We start from the raw sequence: 21,550 nt of genomic DNA on the forward strand, positions 1-21,550 counted from the left end.
AGTAATAGTAAGTGGGTTTAACCCCTTAATGACCGCCAATACACCTTTTAACTGACCTGAGATTTAAGAGAATAGCCTCTCCATACAGGTGACAATCCAGCAGCTATCGGCTGTCCACTATAGCTGACAAGTTGCTGTATTAGCCATGATCATTGTTTGCACCTTCAAAATCTGTTTAACCCCTTAGATGCTGCTGTCAATAGTGACTGCATCATATAAATGGTTAACAGAGTTTGTGGGCTTCCTCTTTATCCCAATTGGTGCCCTGAGATCATGATTGTGTGGTCCTAGTGTTTGCCATGGCAATTCATGACCAAATAGCGGCCTCAGAGTCTGACAGCTGTTGTAACCTGTTCAGACATTAGGGCCATTTAGGTGGTAAAAATACACATTTTCATTTCTGTCATGCCATTTTGCATTAATTCCTGAAAATAACCTGAAGGGTTAATAAACTACCTGACTGCAGCTTTCAATATGTCACGGGGTGCTGTTTTTAAAATGGTATAACTTTTGGGGGTTTCCCAATATATGGGACCCATAAAGGCACTTCAAACATGAATAGGTCCCTAAAAAAATAAAATTGTAAAAAATGAAAAATTACTGCTACACTATTAAACCTTCTAAAGTGCTAACAAAATAAAATAACATTTTACAAATGGTGCTGATGTAAAGCCGACATGAGGGAAATGTTATTTGTTAATGCTTTTCTGTGGTATGACTATCTGGATTAAAGGGATAATCATTCAAAGTTTGAAAATATGTTTGATATTTTTTATAAATAAACACAAAACATATTGACCTAAATTTATCATTATCATAAAGTATAATGTGTCACGAAAAAACAATCTCAAATTCACTGGGATATGTTGAAGCGTTCCAGAGTTATTAACACATTAAGTGACACTTGTCAGATTTTAAAAATTTGGCTCTGTCACTAAGGGGTTAAGAAATAATTACTGCACAGCCCAGCTACTCTATGTAATTGTGGTTTCTAAAACTAAAATCTGTGAACTGGTGAGTTATTAGAGCTGGCTACAATACATGTAATAGTTTTTGAGGCATGACAGATGTCATTATACAGGTAGTCAGACTGTGGCTACCCCCTTATTATGGTTTAGTTTCTGCATTCCCCATTATAGGATCCTCATTCCTCATTTCAGGATGTTTAGAGGCTGTTATTTTGCTGTAGTTACCGTATTATCGATCATAATTTGGTAGTGTTGCATTGTTAAAATTAATCTGTTGAGCACTGGAATTTTGTTACTCATATGCACAGTCTTTCCATAGCATGCAAAACTGGTTGATGACTTTATTAGGCATGGGTGATGGGGGTCGAGTCCATTCAAGGTGTCAAATGGCCTTGCTGGTGGCAGTTTAGGAGTCAGGTGGAAGCTGCAGAGTCAGGTGGAAGTTGCAGACAAGTTAAGGTGGGCTCATTTTAACTAATAGAGGATGTAAAACCTCATGGTGGTGAGCAGGCTCGGCTTTGGTGGCCAGCCTCAAGGACGTTGTAATGGTAACATCAATCAGGGGCGAGCACAGAGGTTAAGCACAGGAGTGAGGATAATAGGGTCATTGGTGCCCTGAAAGTTTACTGGCTCTGCTTGAATGGCAAACCAGTGCGTGCCTCCCCTTTATGGCTGTCTGTCCTGGTGCTGTATGTCAGACAGCTGGGGATATCGCAGTACTTGTGAATCCCAATGTACTAGCACTCCACCTGACTCCTACTGTGATTATTTAATCCTGTGATTTGAATAAAAGCTGTGGCCATTTTGACAACCAAAATAATGTTTTGTGTATTTATTTTAGTGCCTAGATTTACAGTAGTTATGGTGGTTTTAAGATGGAGTGGGGTCCATCCCATATCCAAAAGTCAATTAATATCAGTGTTCGTTTTTATATATAGATTTATTTTCAATCACAGCGTGGTCATATGCTGATGTTCCCCTATACTCACAATTAGGGGGCGCCATGTAGCTGTAGACAGGATTACCTGGTTAGGGGCCCACTCACATTTTTCGCCCCCCCTAAGGCTACTTTCACACTAGTGTCGGTACGGGGCCGTCGCGCTGCGTCGGCCCGACGTACCGACGCAAACTGTGAAAGCGCTGCACAATGGGGGCAGCGGATGCAGTTTTTCCACGCATCCGCTGCCCCATTGTGAGCTCCGGGGGGGAGGGGGCGGAGTTCCGGCTGTGCATGCACGGTTGGAAATGCTGGACATGACGCACCAAAAAACGATACATGCAACTTTTTTTTGCGCCGACTGTCCGACGCAACACGACGCAACCATCGCACGACGGTTGCAACGTGTGGCAATGCGTCGCACTGCGTCGCTAATGTAAGTCTATGGAGAAAAAACGCATCCTGCAAGCACTTTTGCAGGATGCGTTTTTTCTACAAAATGACGCATAGCGACGTGCAGTGTACGACGTTAGTGTGAAAGTAGCCTTAGCTGAAAACCTAGCTACACCTCTGAATAGAATGCATGTAGCCCTGATAAGGACTGTTGGTTTTAGGTTTATGCAGCAATGCCTGTGATGTAATATAAACTGTGACTAGGCCTCTTATTATAACTTTCTCTTCCGTAGCACCTCTCTCCACACTGTTTCCAGGGTACAGTGTAGTGAGTAATGCCAGTAGCCAACATGACTACAGCATTACCGTGACTGACAAGCAATCCCCATATGTCTAGTAGCTGAAAAACAGCCGTGAAATATGTGGGGTGGGTACTTGAGCATGTGCAAGAGCACCAGAAGTACTCGATAAAAGAAGCAAGCGTGCCCGAGCACCCTGATGCTCGATCGAGTAACGAGCACGTCCGCTCATTACAAGTATTTGTACTAATAAAAGATGCTAACTTGTCATTTAAAAACAAGCCCTCACACATCTCCTTAGATAGAAATATTAAAAAGTAATGGCTCTCAAATAATGGCGACACAAACCAGATTTAATTTTTTTTTTGTTTTTACAAATTTGCACATCTTTGCACCTAAAAATTTACAACCCAAAAAGCAACTACAGAATGCATTTTTTCCGTCATCATCATTGGGTTTGTTTCCCTATTTCCCAGTACATTGTATAGTAAAATTAAAGGTGTCATTCAAAACTACAACTTGTTCAGAAAAAAAGCCCTCATACAACTAAGTTGTCTGAAAAATAATGTCTTGGCTCTTGGAAAAAGGGGAGATAAAACATCAGATTAAAGTTATTTTTCATGGTTTTTTCTTTCCAAAAACACCTGCAAGTTGTGTATGTGGTGTTGTACCGCAGCCCTTTTTGGATCAATGGAGCTGATTGGCAAAGATATAACCCATGGACAGTGATTCTATATTCAATTAATAAAAGACAACTAAATAACAGTTGAAAACATTAAGAAAATTCTATGATCACTAGTTTACATTTTGACAATGCTTTTCTTGACCTCATGTTATACAGAACCTACAATATAACTTATAACCCATGGAGGTTTTCAAAGACATCTTCTTCACGAGTAGTGTAAATCAGTGCATGGCTTTCTTTCTTACAGTAACTTTGATATTAGCAAATGAGAGCAAAGTGATAATAGGGCCAAAAGTTCTATTCTGCACAGTATCACAAAGACATTATTTGAATTAATTAAAATTAGAAAAATAAATTCATTATTAACACTTATAGTATTTACTTTTCCTCTTTTGCGCTTCAGATCACTTGGCATTAGATAATACGGCAGATGAGATGTGAAAAGACGAGGAGATGGATGGTTACTGAAGTTCACATTGGTTATGTTATATTCAAGCCATGGTGCTCTGGTCATGTTGTCAATATGTTCCATTCCATTTCGATGCCCATCATTAAGTATCAGAGATAGAATTTGCTGTGTCCACACTGTGCCTAGAACAATAGTATAATAATTATTTATACATTTCATATTGAAGTAAATAAAAAATGAGATGGTGCCAAGTTCTTCCTTAAGTAATTGGTAACACAAAATATGAGTTGCATGTTACTATCTGGTCAATGCTAGATGTTTTATGGATCAAATCAGACAAAAATGCAAAATGGATTTTTAAAAAAAAATCTATGTAATGTGGATACAGTCTAAGGTTATGCTCACATGTCCAGTAATCATCCGTTAGAATGGATCCAGCAGCAATCTTTTGGCATCTACTCCTTGTCCATCATGTTATATATTCCAAAATTTCTGATGCTGAGACTGCTGTTGCAGCCTCAAACCTGCCACACCTCTCCTTGCATTCCCTGTCCTAACACTCTACCATGCTGCTCCTGCAGCAACCACTGCTCATCCATGCCAGCTACACATCTCCTTGCTGCCTTTTTTTCATAGGGCTAGACTAGGTTATTGATGCTGGGAAATGTTATCTTTTAAGGGTGCACAAATAAGAAACAGCTCCCAAAATGGGGCTAATTTTATTTAAAGTCTTGATGTCAACAAGCCATAGATTCTTCAATTTGAAAACAGTAATCATGTTTCTTCTCCCTAAAAAAGGGTATAATTTTTGGAAGGCTTGATAATTTTTCAATCCTAGTTAAGAAAATTAACAGGAATCTAACAGTAGGATTAATGCTCTTAAGCTGTCTATATGGGCATATAGGTAAAAGAAAATTTAATAAAATAATACCTTGATGTCTGAGATTTGATGAATTATTCCAGAGTAATCCATATTTTTATTAATATGCAAATTAGCTGTTAAACTCTATATTCCAGATATCCCTCAGAATCTATCTCCAGAGCGTACATAAAATAAAATGGGGCGTTACCAGTGTCAGACATGTAATGACTGAGAGCAACTTTGGTACAAGGTAACTAGCAAAAGTGTTTAGGAACAAACTTACAACGTTGCACCATGCTGGAGGAAGTGCCTTACTTAGTAAGTGTGCTCTAGCCATTGGCTGGGGACACTTTAGGAAGAAGTGCATGATCCCTTTAAGAGAGGGGAAGAGTGCTCACGCATGCCCTAAGCCTAAATGTCCATGGACCTGCACGCGGTGCATGCACCCTAGGCTTCTACAGACCAGGAAGGAAGAGACAAAATAGGACTGGGGCCGCAGTGGTGAGTACGCTAGCATCTCTGCCAGTGGAGATTAGCAGAGGGCAGAGATGCTGGCACTACAGTACCCCACTTTATGCCCACTTTTTTCAAGCCTGCAATAAATCTCCCCAGAAGGAGAGGGGCAGAGATGTTCTCCCTGGGCTCCCATGACCTCTCATCAAGACTGAACCCCTTCCAATCCACAAGAAAAAAGGTCTCACTTCTTATGTTCTTGGTGGCCAGAAAGTTCTCTACCTTGCAAATGTCTTCAGTGCTGACTGGAGCAGGAGTGGTATAAGGATCTTTGAAGAAAGAACTGAGGATGAAAGGCTTGAGAAGAAGAGACACATAGAAGGAATTGGGGATTCATAAAGAGGCCATCACATTAATTTGTTTCAACACCTCGAAGGGACTGATGAAGCGAGGACCCAATTTATAGGAGGGTATCTTGAGACAGACATACTTAGACGATGGCCAGACCTTATCTCCAGAATGAAACAGAGGTGAATGCAGACCTCTCTTGTCCACATGTTTTTTCATCAGAGAGTCTTGATTAGGGAATCACCAGAAGGACTATTGGAGGTGGTAGACACAGGAAACAAAATTTTTAGATATTGTCCGTAGAATTGGCAGAAGACTCACATTATTATTGTATGAGAATTTGGCCCAAGGCAGGAGTTCAGCCCAGTCACTGTGGTGACCATTAAAGTGCTGGAGGAAATTAGGCATGATGTGATTGACCTGCTCCACCTGGCCAATGGACTGAGGATAGTATAATGATGGGAAATTCAAAGTAACATTCAGTAGCTTACAGGTGGCCCACCAGAAACAAGAGGTAAACTGGATGCCTCTATCTGAGCAGTAGACCATGGAAGAGGAAAATACGTAGAATAAATTCTTTTGCTAGCACTGACAGATGAAAAGCTGGGTAGCGGAGTGAAGTGAGCCATCTTGGAGAAGCGATCCACGACCACCCAGAAGACTGTATTTAGGGCCGATACTGGCATTTCGGTGATTAAATCCATAGCAATGTGCTGCTATAGAGCCTATGGCATGGGCAAGGGAGACAACTGACCAATTGAAACTGCTTGGGAGTTTTGTTTTGGGCGCACAAGGGACAGGCAGAGACGAAATCTGCAATGTCTTTGAGCAGGATCGGCCATCAATAGTGTCGTGAAATGAGGAGAGCCATGTTCTTCTGTCCGGCATTATAAGAGAAAACCGCATGCACTATCCGGATCAGGTGCCTTAGTAGGGTCCAAAGCCGTATATATAGGAAGATAAACTTAGTCACTCAACTTAAATGAGGTTTTTGTGGTTTTTATTGTAGTCATCAAAATAAACGTTTCGGCCTCTATATCTTGCCTTTTTCAGTAACTACATGCAAGAAAAAAGTGTATTTGCAAAAAATTATAAACAAACAGCCTGTTGGACAACCAACAAGCAAAAAGTGTTCAGCAAAAACAAAGTATATACAACAACAGGGAGATATAGCGATATGGCCAAACAGTGCATTAGAAATACATAGAAAGCAGGGAAAACGTATTATGCTCAAAAAATACTAGTGAATAAATATCCAGAGGAATAGTATATTAAGTTGGAGTCTACACCCAGGACTAGATGGACCAAGTTAATAGGTAACAACCAGATAAGTCGTTCAACTGAAAACCTACCAATTCAATAGGGAAAATATGAAGGCATCCTTTGGACGTGGTGTAAGAAAAATGGCACTGATGCTGCAAGAGGTGAAAAGAATGGTGAGTGCCCTTAATATCATATTGTAAGATGGTGCACAGGTGGCCACAAGGAAGGTAGGAAAGTTACCAGTAAACACTGCTCAAGGTAATGCTGTACGGATAAGAATGTTCACACTAAAGTATCTGCAAGGAAACGTGATGGGTCCTTAAATTGCAGGTTCCGGAGGTGAAGGTGAACAGTAGTGGTTGATTCTAAGTGAGCGTTAGTGGCATAATTTACCAAGACACTGGTGCCGGCTTGCGCTTATGCGACGCGGTATCCACCGCTAGTGTGCAGAAGCTGGCAGGACGTGATGTGCTTAAGTGCAGGATGGGTGGGACCTATAGGCCGGTCATGTGATTGGCGCTACTGTGCAAAGAGAACATAGCAGAAGTGATGCGGCTGGGTTGTGCGTTCCACAGTCAGAGTGTTTGCGTTCCAGCAGACATTTCTAAGGGGGCAGATGATGATTCTTAAGGCTCCGGAGACATTGTAGTGTATCACCCATACAAACAAGTGCACACAGAGAGACAATGTACAGATGGGCAAGTGGACAGTGTCATAAACGTATTCTCAGTATAACCGGCTTCTTATTTTCAGAGCTGAAAATAAGAATACATAGATTAATATCTTGCATATAAATAATTATACATTAAATTAGTACAATATCTCTATATGAGCCAGTCTAAACATGTATGATCAAGATTGTTAAGTAGGGCACCTTGGGAGATTATAAAGAAGCTGATTTTACAAAAGACATGAGATCATAGTCCCTATTTAACCCACGAGGGTGCAAAATATCAAGTGTGTGTATCCAGTATGCCTCTCTTTGTTTAAGCAGTCTAACACGATCCCCACCTCACCTGGGAGTGGAGACCTGTTCTATTATCTGAAACCTCAACTGTGAAACCTTGTGATTATGATCAGCAAAGTGTTTAGGGATGGTCCATACGAGAAAAATTGAGAAGGCACTCACCGGTCTTCAGAAAATCAACTCTTTATTAATTCCATCTTCAGATAAAATTCATGGCCGGGGGAAAGGGAGCCGAAGCTCGTGTGAGCAGGGGAAGACGACGGCCATTTCGCGCTGTGTTTGCGCTTCTACGGGTCAGAATTTTATCTGAAGATGGAATTAATAAAGAGTTGATTTTCTGAAGACCAGTGAGTGCCTTCTCAATTTTTCTCGTATGGATTGTACAGATGGATGTTTTTTTCAGAAGAGCACCAATGGTTTTTTTCAGGCGGCTATTCAGTTTATGAATTTTGCACTATACCCGGATCATGTTCTTGGAAGAACCTCTGTGCTAGTGGCTGTGCTGCTCCTTTCTTTTTTCTTTCGGCATTGTGTTTAGGGATGGGCAGTAGGAGATTTTTGCACCTAACAGTAGACTTGTGCTTTGAAATCTGGTCCTTAATAGGTTGAGTGGTTCCTCCTACATAACCGAAGCCGCAGGGGCATTTAATTAGGTAGACTACATTAGGGGTATTGCATGTGTAGTAGTCCTTAATCTTGAACTGTTTACCTGAACGGGGGTGAGAGATCAATCTGCCCTTCTGTACGTTGCCACACTGGTTACAGTGTAGGCAAGGAAATGTACCACACCTAGGTTGATGTAAAGTCAACTGATGTGACGAAGATGGGTCCCCTCCGAGGTCAGCTCTTAACCAATTTATCCTTTATGTTTGGCACCCTTTTAAAACAGGGAAGAAATGGGGAATTGAACTCAGGGATGTTCGGATGTGCCTCTCCAAGGTGATGCCAGTGACGGTGTATGGTCCTATGGAGAATGTATGCAGATGGGTGATAGCCATGTACAAATGGATTACGGTTATCTGTTTTAATGTCAACTCATTGATTGGTGATTCTACAGGAGTTGAGAATATGATCAGGGTAACCCCTCTCGCGAAACTTGGTATGTAGCTCGCTTCGACGTTGGTCACGTAATGTGTCATCGGAAACAATGTGATCTATACGCTGTGTTTGAGACTTAGGAATAGATTTTTTTACGGGGTTGGAGTGGAAACTTTGATAATGCAGTCTACTGTTACGATCAGTACTTTTGATATATAGATCTGTGGAGAGTCATCCTTCATCATCTTTGATAATCATGGTGTCAAGGAAATTGATCCTATGTGGATCAGAGGACATGGTAAAAGATAAGATGGGCCACGCAGTATTAAGGAACTCAAAAAAGGTCTGTAGAGAGTCTGAGGTTCCCTTTCATATACAAAAGATATCATCTATAAAACGTTTCCATACTAGGATGTTACTGAAATACAGGGGATTCGTATATATCTTAGTACCCTCGAAACATTTATTTTGATGACTACAATGAAAACCACAAAAACCTCATTTAAGTTGAGTGCCTAAGTTTATCTTTCTATATATACGGCTTTAGACCCTGCTAAGGCACCTGATCCGGATAGTGCATGCGGTTTTCTGTTATACTGATATTCCTTTACGTGTTGCACTCCATGAGGCCATGTCATCACTTGTTTTCTTCTATAACGCAGAGGAAACATCTAGTATTATTGCTCAGACCACCATCTCTAGTGAGTTCCTTAAAGTTCCCCCCAGGGAAACCCGGGGGGAGAAACTTGGAATGTGAGTTACGTCACAACGTTATTATAGAGCTACACTGTGCCACTCTCACAGAGTACTTGAAAGTCCAACACATTCCACGAGGATTGAGGGTTCCTTTACGCCCCACTCTGTTCAGTGATTCTCCTGATTATTACATGAAATTTGAGAAATATTGAATAAATGTTCTTTTGACCTTATCACCCTCACAATGGAACATCTAGATAAAGCTATAACAACGAGTTCTGAGCATATCAAAAATATTGAAGCACAACTGATGGCCACAAGCACACCAGAAGAACCTACTGCTCTTAAAGCTCAGATCCAGACTGTTATAGAACAACACAAGAAAGACGGAACAGAAAAAAAGAAATAAATTTGCCCGTGATGCAGAGGACTATAAATTAGACTGGTTGTATAGATGGCGCAACAAACCTTGACTCAGACGACCTCCATTACGCACTACCTTCAGGTCATCCACAGATCTGTCAAACCTCCATCTCCGAAACGGAAAGGAGGGATCCACCATCCTCCGCCCGTTTTTTCGAACAGCGAAGGAAACAACAAAGAAAAAAAAAGGACAAGAAGAGGGCATGGATCCAGGAAGAAGGAACGATCCACCACGCATGACTCGCTCACAGGTACTTGGCCACTTGTGGTAAATATATATCGTTAAGAACTTTGGGCATATCTGAACATAATGTGTTACAGAAAGGTCTTTCCTTTTGTCCTGCACAGAATCTTAATACCTTTGATTTAGAAATGGACTTAAGCCATTTTTTCCGTTGTTTGCGATTCAAAGCATATTTTGCTGACTCCCCATCCCATGAGTCCCTTATGTCAGGTATTGAGGATTGTCAGGGACCTCTGACAGCAACCAGTCTAGGTTTGAGGTCTACGAGTTTCTTCAGACCTCCTCACGGCTCCCATGCCCTTGAAGCATTTATTGGCTTTGTCAATAAATCCTTTTCTGACCTTCATAGTAATATTGAGCGTGGATTACTACACTATCCTCCCAACTTGTCTGTTTCGGACCGCCAAGCTTTAACATCCTTACAGGAGGATTCAAGTCTTATCAAACCGGCAGACAAGGGGGGAGCTATTGTGGTGATGGACAGAACATATGTTCAGGAGATCCTGAGACAGCTCCAGGACACCTCCACCTATGTAGAATTATCCAGGGATCCAACACCACAGATCAGGGAACTTATTTCTGGGGTTCTATCTAAATATTTGGAGCTAGTGGTACTTAACTTAAAAACACGGGATTATCTAACCAAAAATCATCCTATTACCCCGGTCTTCTACATCCTACCGAAGCTTCATAAGAATCTTAATCGACCCCCAGGGAGACCAATCGTGGCATCCACGGAATCTATTTTATCTCCACTCTCCATTTTTTGGGAGAAAGACTTAACACCTCTGATTCGTAAGACCCCCTCCTTCATTTTGGATACGGGTGATTTTCTTAATACTGTTAGAGAATTATATACAGTTCCCAGGGATGCTCTCCACGTCTCATTTGATGTAAAAGATCTCTATACTTCCATACCTCACACGGAAGGCATTAACTCAGTGCATAAACTATTAACATTCTCAGGGATGTTTCCCGAACAGACACATATGTGTATTGAGCTCTTACAACTAGTTCTTTCTAAAAACTTTTTTCTGTTCCAGGACAAGTACTAGCTGCAAAGGAAGGGGACCGCAATGGGCTCAAACGTAGCCCCCCCTTTCGCTAATTGCTATATGGCAGATTTCGAGGGTACTAAGATATATACGAATCCCCTGTATTTGAGTAACATCCTAGTATGGAAACGTTTTATAGATGATATCTTTTGTATATGGAAGGGATCCTCAGACTCTCTACAGACCTTTTTTGAGTTCCTTAATACTGCGTGGACCGGCTTATCTTTTACCATGTCCTCTGATCCACATCAAAGATGATGAAGGACAACTCTCCACAGATCTGTATATCAAAAGTACTGATCATAACAGTCTATGCATTATCAAAGTTTCCACCCCAACCCCGTAAAAAAAATCTATTCCTAAGTCTCAAACACAGTGTATAGATCGCAATGTTTCTGATGACACATTACGTGACCAACGTCGAAGCGAGCTGCATACTAAGTTTCACGAGAGGGGTTACCCTGATCATATTCTCGACTCCTGTAGAATCACCAATCAACGGGTTGACATTAAAACAGATAACCATATTCCATTTGTAAATGGCTATCACCCATTTGCATACAATCTCCATAGGACCATACGCCGTCACTGGCATCTCCTTGGAGAGGCACATCTGAACATCCCAGAGTTCAATTCCCCGTTTCTTCCCTGTTTTAAAAGGGTGCCAAACAAAGGATAAATTGGTAAGAGCTGACCTTGGAGGGGACCCATCTTCGTCACGTCAGTTGACTTTACATCAACCTAGGTGTGGTACATTTCCTTGCCTACACTGTAACCAGTGTGGCAACGTACAGAAGGGCAGATTCATCTCTCACCCCCATTCAGGTAAACAGTTCAAGATTAATGGCTACAACACATGCGATACCCCTAATGTAGTCTACCTAATTAAATGCCCCTGCGGCCTCGGTTATGTAGGAGAAATCACTCAACCTATTAAGAACCGGATTTCAAAGCACAAGTTTACTGTTAGGTGCAAAAATCTCCTACTGCCCATCCCTAAACACTTTGCTGATCATAATCACAAAGTTTCACAGTTGAGGTTTCAGATAATAGAAAAGGTCTCCACTCCCAGGCGAGGTGGGGATCATGTTAGACTGTTGAAACAAAGAGAGGCATATTGGATACACACACTTGATACCTTGCATCCTCGTGGGTTAAAAAGGGACTTTCATCTCATGTCTTTTGTATAATCAGCTTCTTTATAATCTCCCAAGGTGCCCTACTTAACAATCTTGATCATACATGTTTAGACTGGCTCATATAGAGTTATTGTACTAATTTAATGTATCATTATTTATATGCAAGATACTAATCTATGCATTCTTATTTTCAGCTCTGAAAATAAGAAGCCGGTTATATTGAGAATACGTTTATGACACTGTCCACTTGCCCGTCTGTACACCGTCTGTCTGTGTGCACTTGTTTGTATGGGTGATACACCACAATGTCTCCAGAGCCTTAAGGATCATCATCCGCCCCCTTAGAAATGTCTGCTGGAACGCAAACACTCTGACTGTGGAACGCACAACCCAGCTGCCTCACTTCCGCTATGTTCTCTTTGCACAGTAGCGCCGATCACATGACCGGCCTATAGGTCCCACCCATCCTGCACTTAAGCACATCACGTCCTGCCAGCTTCTGCACACTAGCGGTGGATACTGCGTCGCATAAGCGCAAGCCGGCACCAGTGTCTTGGTAAGTTATGCCACAAACGCTCACTTAGAATCAACCACTACTGTTCATTGTTCACCTTTACCTCCGGAACCTGCAATTTAAGGACCCATCACGTTTCCTTGCAGATACTTTAGTGTGAACATTCTTATCCGGACAGCATTACCTTGAGCAGTGTTTACTGGTAACTTTCCTACCTTCCTTGTGGCCACCTGTGCACCATCTTACAATATGATATTAAGGGCACTCACCATTCTTTTCACCTCTTACAGCAACAGTGCCGTTTTTCTTACACCACGTCCAAAGGACGCCTTCATATTTTCCCTATTGAATTGGTAGGTTTTCAGTTGAACGACTTATCTGGTTGTTACCTATTAACTTGGTCCATCTAGTCCTGGGTGTAGACTCCAACTTAATATACTGTTCCTCTGGATATTTATTCACTAGTATTTTTTGAGCATAATACGTTTTCCCTGTTTTCTATGTATTTCTAATGCACTGTTTGGCCATATCGATATATCTCCCTGTTGTTGTATATACTTTGTTTTTGATGTACACTTTTTGCTTGTTGGTTGTCCAACAGACTGTTTGTTTATAATTTTTTGTAAATACACTTTTTTCTTGCATGTAGTTACTGAAGAAGGCCAGATATTAAACATTTATTTTGATGACTACAATAAAAACCACAAAAACCTCATTTAAGTTGAGTGCCTAAGTTTATCCTTCTGTCCGGCATGGCCTTCCAGCTTAAACGAGCGACCCAAGAGAAGAACACGCTTCCTATCATGTTTTGCTACATAAGTCTTACTAGAATGAAGATCAGACAAGTCCAATATGGCGACTGTAATTATTTTAGAAGCTCCTTCTTCTGGTCCGTGACCTGGAAAGATCTAGAGAGAGCATCTGCCTTGACATTTTTATCAGCCAGCCAAAAATGGAGAGCGAAGATGGTGTGAGCGAAGAACAACAACCACCTGGCTAGTCGAAGGTTTAGTCACTGTGCAGATTGCAAATCGGCAAGGTTCTTGTGAACAGTGTACAGTGTATATCACCACAGGGTGCATCGTTCCTTCAAGCAAGTATTGCCTCTCTTTCAGAACCAGCTTGAACTCGAGCAGTTCACTATCTCCTACAGAGGGTACGGAAAGTATTCAGACCTCTAAATTTTTCACTGTTTGTTTCATTGCAGCCATTTGGTAAATTCAAAAAAGTTCATTTTTTCACATTAATGTACACTCTGCACCCCATCTTGACTTGGCGAACATCCCTTCTGTGTTTTGACAGATCAGGAGAGAACAACAAGATATCATCTAGATACACCACCACACACGTGTAAAAGGAGGTCCTGGAAGATGTTGTTAACCAGTTCTTTTAAGATGGCTGGGGAATCACAGAGCCCTAACAGCATAACGCCTTACTTGTAATTGCCATCACGGGTGTTAAAGGCCATCTTCCATTCATCTCCCTGGAGAATTCAAATCAGGTTACACACCCTTGCAGGTTGAGTTTCTCATGGAGGAAATGTGCTAAGAAGGTGAATTGGACAGTCATGTGGCTGTCAGGACTCTGAACATTTTTTACCTTTTGTGCATTACTGCCCTTTTCCAACATGGCGTCTTTGGTCTCATGTGCACTTGTCTTCCTGCTATAAAACTCCACCCCAGCCTTCAGTCTGTGCTAGATTATTCTGCTTTGCATCCAGCTCCTGATTACTCCCTGGCCTTGCACCTGCACCTGCTCCTGTGAACCTGTGTAGTGATCCTGCTACTCTGCTCTGAGTTCCTGCTGCATACACCAGTGTTCAGTAATCCTCCTTCATCTGCTGCTCATGTTACTTCCATCTGCATTTGCTGGACATGTAAGCTGTTTGCTGCTCTGCAAAACCTAAGACTATTAACCAGGCCTCCCTGGTTGAGCTAAGATATGATTTGAACTGCCTTATAGCATATCTATCTGTGCCTGGACTAAGTCAAGGATCTATTCGTGTCAAGTTTCCTCAAGAATAACAGTGCTTCATATACTTTCTGTTTGTTTGCATCTACCTCTGAAGTTTCCTATTGACTGCTAAGCTGTGTTTATTATTTGCACCAAGTGTTATGGACTTGAGTTTCTCTCTGCACCTGTTTGAATCATAGTGTGATAATATAAACTTTACCACTTATAAAACTGTGTCCTGTTGTCTTGTTCCATGCAAAGAGTCTCCTGAATTATCCCCTATAATTATTACAGGATAATCTAGCCATAAAAAAAAGGAGACTGCTGGAACAATGACTGCAGAGAGCAGATTAGAGCAGGTGTTTTCCATAATTAGATCACTGCAGAAAGATGTGGAAGGTCTGCAAAAGAAATTTGGAAGCTTTGAACACAATCAACAAGTGTTTGGACAAACTTTGCAGGACTTAAGCAATCGCATGGCAGCCCAGGAAAACAAACTTGCTTTCATAGAGTCTCAGTATGGATGGGCTTTTCAGGACATAAGCACGCAAATAGCTGTACAAGTGACTTTACCCTCTGGGCAACCGCCACCATCTAGCCCACCTAAGTTGCCCCCATTCAGATTTAATGGTGATCGCGACAAATTTCGTGGCTTTGTGAATCAATGTATGCTATATTTTGATGTGCATGCTGACCGTTTTCCTACTGATAGATCCAAAGTATTGTGTGTAATAATGCTACTGACCTCACGAGCGCTCGCCTGGGCGAATCCGATGATTGAGTCTCGTGACCCATGGTTAAATGACTTGGATGATTTCTTGGCCGCTATGGCATTAATGTTTGATGACCCTAATCGCCGTGCAACCGCTGAATCTGCTTTGTTGTCTTTATGCCAGGCTAAACGTTCTGTTATTGAGTATGCCACTGAATTCAGGAGATTAGCGGTAGATACCAATTGGGACAGTTATGCACAATTGCCTATTTTTAAAAGGTGTCTGTCTAGTATTATAAAAGATGAACTAGCTCGCTCGGAGTCACCACAAGAACTAGAGACATTTATACAGCATTGTGTGCGCATAGACATTCGCCTTACTGAGCATAGGCAGGAGAAATTTGCTGCATATAACCGTATTTCTAACTTCTCCCTTCCTTCCAAAGAGCCTGCAGGTAAAACATCTCGGGAAGTGGAGGAGGTGCCCATGCAAATTGATTCCGTTCAGAGACGTGAGATCAATGAGCGCCGGGAGCATCACCTTCGTGAAAGTCTATGTTTCTACTGCGGCCAGTCTGACCACTTCTTGATCAATTGTCCTAAGTGTCCTAGACGGCCTAACAAGGTGCTAGCAGCAATAGGGGAGTATGACAACTGTGATGATGAATCTGACATCTCTGAATGTAGCCTGCATTTAAACGCTATATTTCATTCACTTTCTATGACTTCACCCCCCAAGGAGCTGAAGGAAAAGAACTCTCACTGTTCTCTCCCTATTAAGATCCTGTGTTCAGGACAGTGGATTTCCAGTTCAGCTATGATTGACTCTGGTGCAGGTGGCAATTTCATGGATATCGCATTTGCCAAGGAACATGGTATTAAAATTCAGCAAAGAGCCTCTCCAATTACCATGGAAACAGTGGATGGGTCACCTTTAATCTCTGGGCCTGTGGATCAGGAGACCGTACCCCTTGAAATTTTGTTGGAGCCTAATCATCAGGAGCAACTTTCTTTCTTGCTAATTTCTTCTCCTCATTTTCCTGTGATTTTAGGCATTTATTGGTTGCGTTCTCAGAACCCAATTATCAACTGGGAGACAAAGGAGATTATCTTTCCAACAAGGAGCAACTCAGCGTTAACAGAAGCTGCCCCTGAGTCCACGGCTACGGAACCACATGTACAGGTATTTTCTTTACCTCCAGCATATAAAGAGTTCTCTGACCTCTGTGACAAGAAGAATGCAGATCAGCTTCCTCCACACAGGCATTATGACTGTTCCATTGAGTTGCTTCCTGGGGCAGATATTCCTTTTGGTCACATATACCCTTTGGCGGCACCTGAGCTTCAAGCCTTAAAGGAGTATATTGATGAAAATCTGGGCAAAGGCTTCATATGTCCTTCTTCCTCACCAGCAGGGGCACCCATTTTTTTTGTAAAGAAGAAGGATGGGACCCTGAGACCCTGTGTTGACTATCGGGAACTCAATAAGGTAACCGTACGAAACCGTTACCCTTTGCCTCTGATTCCCGAATTACTGGAAAGTAAGCTAAGGTGTTCTCTAAGCTGGATCTTCGTGGGGCTTATAATTTGGTGCGTATTCGTCCAGGGGATGAGTGGAAGACAGCATTCAGATGCCGGTATGGACACTTTGAATCTCTTGTGATGCCCTTCGGGCTTTGTAACGCCCCTGCAGCATTTCAACACCTTGTTAATGACATCTTCAGAGATTTTTTGGACCAGTTTGTGGTGATTTATTTGGATGATATACTAATCTTTTCTGACTCTCTACAGGAACATGAAGAACATGTCAGAACTGTTTTAAGACGTCTGAAAGAGAACCAACTGTATATCAAGCCGGAGAAATGCGAGTTCCATCGTTCTGAGATACAGTTCTTGGGTTATATCATCTCTCCCCAGGGGCTGAACATGGAATCTAGTAAGATTCAGACTATCCTTGACTGGCCGGCACACAAGAACGTTAAGGAGGTCCAACGTTTTATTGGTTTTGCAAATTTCTACAGACACTTCATTCGAAATTTTTCTGATATTGTCGGTCCCATTACTTCCTTGACAAAGAAGGAAAAGCCCTTTAAGTGGTCATCACAGGCTCAAGAAGCTTTTGATCGGCTGAAGATCTGTTTCACATCAGCACCGCTGTTGATACACCCAGATCCAACACATCCTTTCATTGTGGAGGTGGACGCTTCTGATAATGCTTTGGGGGCTATTCTCTCCCAAAGCACTGGAGAGAAGGGTCTGCTACATCCTTGTGCTTTCTTTTCCCGTAGACTAACCTCAGCAGAGAATAATTACGATGTGGGAGACAAGGAATTGCTGGCTATTATTGCGGCTTTCAAAGAATGGAGGCATCATCTGCAAGGAGCTGCAAAACAGATCATAGTGCTAACTGACCATCGCAATCTAGAGTTCCTTAGATCCGCTAGATGCCTTTCTCCTCGTCGGAACTTATTCTTAAATCAATTTAACTTTGTTATCTCGTACCGTCCAGGTTCTCGTAATGGGAAGGCTGATGCTTTATCCCAAATCCATGCTGCGGATTCCGTACCTGGAGCCCCGTCCAAGACCATTCTATCTGATGCCAATTTCATCGGAGTTATCCACGATCAGGACTTGTGGAAGGAGTGCAGGGAGGCCTATGAAGGTGATGTATTTCTGGCCAACCCACCTGTGGATATTAATCTTGTCTTTAAGGGTGGCATGTGGTTCAGAGATCGACGTATCTACGTCCCGGAGGTCGTCCGTCTGCAGATCCTCAAGTTGGTACATGACTCCAATTTGGCTGGTCACAGGGGGGTACAGAAGACACAAGATTTCCTGAGCCGATTCTTCTGGTGGCCAACTTGCCTGAAGGATTCCAAGGACTATGTTCTCTCTTGCGAGGTATGTGCTCATTACAAGACTCCTCATGTGGCACCTATGTGTCTTCTACAACCATTACCTGTTCCATCCCGCCCTTGGGGGTCTATATCAATGGACTTTATTGTGGAGCTGCCTACATCGGGGGGCATGAATACAATCATGGTGGTAGTTGATCGCCTGACTAAAGCTGCTCATTTTGTTCCATGCACCGGCCTCCCCTCAGCTAAAGATACAGTGAACTTGGTTATACAGAATGACTTTCGGTTGCATGGGGTGCCGGATGAGATCATCTCTGACCGTGGAGTACAGTTCACTTCAAGATTCTGGAAGGGGTTTTGCTCTGCACTCAATATTAATGTCTGTCTCTCTTCTGCTTACCATCCCCAGACAAATGGTCAGACTGAGCGTACCAACCAGACGCTGGAACAATATCTAAGATGCTATGTTAGCCATCTCCAGGATGATTGGTTGGAGTTGTTGCCGTTAGCCGAATTTTCAAATAATATTTCTCAGAGCGCCTCCACTAAATTTACACCTTTCTTTGCCAATCTGGGTTATCATCCGTGTATTTTACCTAGGTCTCCAATTAATTCTCCGGTTCCAGCAGTGGAGGAAAGGCTGACTGTGATGAGTCAAAATCTGGAGGTTCTGAAGGAATCCCTGACCACGGCCCAAGAACGTTATAAGAGATCGGCTGATAGATTCCGTAAACCTGCACCCATGTTCAAGGTAGGAGATTCCGTGTGGTTAGCAACTAAGAATCTGAAGTTAAACATTCCTTCACAAAAACTTGGACAGAAATTCATTGGCCCTTTCAAGATCAACGGTATTGTGAGCTCTGTGGCCTGCCGGCTGAAGCTAATTAGGACAATGAAGGTACACCCAGTTTTTCATGTATCTTTACTAAAGCCTGTATCTCCTAATACCTTCCAGGGATGTGTTGTGCCACCTCCGCAGCCTGTGTTGATTGATGGGCAAGAACAATTTGTGGTGGAGGAAATTATTGATTCCAGGATTCGCAGGAATCGGCTCCAATATCTGATAAGATGGCAGGGATATCCCCTGAGGAAGACTCTTGGAAACCTGTGGAAAACATCAATGCCCAACAGAAGATTTCTCGTTTTCATCAGAGATTCCCTGAGAAACCAGGTCCAGGATCGTCCTGAGGCCGCTTCTAAGGAGGGAGTAATGTCAAGACTCTGAACATTTTTTACCTTTTGTGCATTACTGCCCTTTTCCAACATGGCGTCTTTGGTCTCATGTGCACTTGTCTTCCTGCTATAAAACTCCACCCCAGCCTTCAGTCTGTGCTAGATTATTCTGCTTTGCATCCAGCTCCTTATTACTCCCTGGCCTTGCACCTGCTCCTGTGAACCTGTGTAGTGATCCTGCTACTCTGCTCTGAGTTCCTGCTGCATACACCAGTGTTCAGTAATCTGTCATGAATCCCCAATGGCTAGGGATAGCACAGGACAAACAAAGTACAAATAAATAACGGACGAGCTCTAGGGTGATGGAACCTGGGCTGACCGCTGCCCTACGCCTGACAAACGCAACTAGAGATAGCCAGGGAGCGTGCCTACGTTGGTTCTAGACGCCACGCACCAGCCTAAGAGCTAACTAGTACTGCAGAGAAAATAAGACCTCACTTGCCTCCAGAGGAATGAACCCCAAAAGATATAGTTGCCCCCTCACATGTATTGATGGTGAAATGAGAGGAAGGCACACACATAGAGATGATATATATAGCTTTAGCAAATTGAGGCCCGCTGTAAACTAGAAAGCAGAAAGATACAAAAGGGGACTGAGCGGTCAGCAAAAAACCCTAATCAAAAATACCATCCTGAGATTACAAGAACCCATGTGCCAACTCATGGCACATGGGGAGAACCTCAGTCCACTAGAGCTACCAGCTAGCATAGAGACATAATAAGCAAGCTGGACAAAAAACCAAACAACTGAAAATCAGCACTTAGCTTATCCTGAAAGATCTGGGAGCAGGTAGGCAGGAACCAAACAGAGCACATCTGAATACATTGATAGCCGGCAAGGGAATGACAGAAAGGCCAGGTAAAATAGGAAACACCCAGCCTCTGATGGACAGGTGGAAACCAAAGGCCGCAACCCACCAAAGTCACCCAGTACCAGCAGCAACCACCAGAGGGAGCCCACAAACAGAATCCACAACAGTACCCCCCCCTTGAGGAGGGGTCACCGAACCCTCACGAGAACCCCCAGGGCGATCAGGGTGAGCTCTATGGAAGGCGCGGACCAAATCAGTCGCATGAACATCGGAGGCGACCACCCAGGAATTATCCTCCTGACCATAACCCTTCCACTTAACAAATACTGGAGTTTGCATCTGGAAACACGAGAATCCAAGATCTTCTCAACAACATACTCCAATTCTCCCTCCACCAGCACCGGAGCAGGAGGCTCAACCGAAGGAACAACGGGTACCTCATACCTCCGCAACAACGACCGATGGAACACATTATGAATAGCAAACGATGCTGGGAGATCCAAACGAAAAGATACAGGGTTAAGAATCTCCGAGATCCTATAAGGACCGATGAACCGAGGCTTGAACTTAGGAGAAGAGACCTTCATAGGGACAAAACGAGAAGACAACCACACCAAATCCCCAACAAGAAGTCGGGGACCCACGCGGCAACGGCGATTAGCAAACTGCTGAGTCTTCTCCTGAGATAACTTCAAATTGTCCACCACCTGATTCCAAATCTGATGTAGCCTGTCCACCACCATGTCCACTCCAGGACAATCCGAAGACTCCACCTGACCAGAGGAAAAACGAGGATGAAACCCCGAATTACAAAAAAAAGGAGAGACCAACGTGGCAGAACTAGCCCGATTATTAAGAGCAAATTCGGCCAGTGGCAAAAAAGCAACCCAGTCAACTTGATCAGCAGAAACAAAACACCTCAAATAAGTTTCCAAGGTCTGATTAGTTCGCTCCGTCTGGCCATTCGTCTGAGGATGGAATGCAGACGAAAAAGACAAATCAATGCCCATCTTGGCACAAAACGTCCGCCAAAATCTAGACACAAACTGGGATCCCCTGTCAGAAACGATATTCTCCGGAATCCCATGCAAACGAACCACGTTCTGAAAAAATAACGGGACCAACTCAGAGGAGGAGGGCAACTTAGGCAAGGGCACCAAATGAACCATCTTAGAAAAGCGGTCACACACAACCCAGATAACGGACATTTTCTGTGAAACCGGGAGATCAGAAATAAAATCCATGGAAATGTGCGTCCAAGGCCTCTTCGGGATGGGCAAGGATAACAA

At 42.8% G+C, this 21,550-nt stretch overlaps 1 protein-coding gene across 1 annotated transcript in view; it reads right to left on the reverse strand.

Annotated features, from left to right (window-relative positions):
• The window catches only part of LOC143807683 (amine sulfotransferase-like), a 269,962-nt gene that overhangs the window by 206,515 nt on the left and 41,897 nt on the right, over positions 1–21,550 (reverse strand). The window contains exon 2 of the mRNA XM_077289511.1: positions 3,665–3,873. Within this exon, the coding sequence (XP_077145626.1) occupies positions 3,665–3,873 (209 nt within the window). The remainder of the gene's footprint in view (positions 1–3,664; positions 3,874–21,550) is intronic.

Source organism: Ranitomeya variabilis, chromosome 2 (assembly GCF_051348905.1).
Source record: "Ranitomeya variabilis isolate aRanVar5 chromosome 2, aRanVar5.hap1, whole genome shotgun sequence".
Classification (NCBI taxonomy): Eukaryota; Metazoa; Chordata; class Amphibia; order Anura; family Dendrobatidae; genus Ranitomeya; species Ranitomeya variabilis.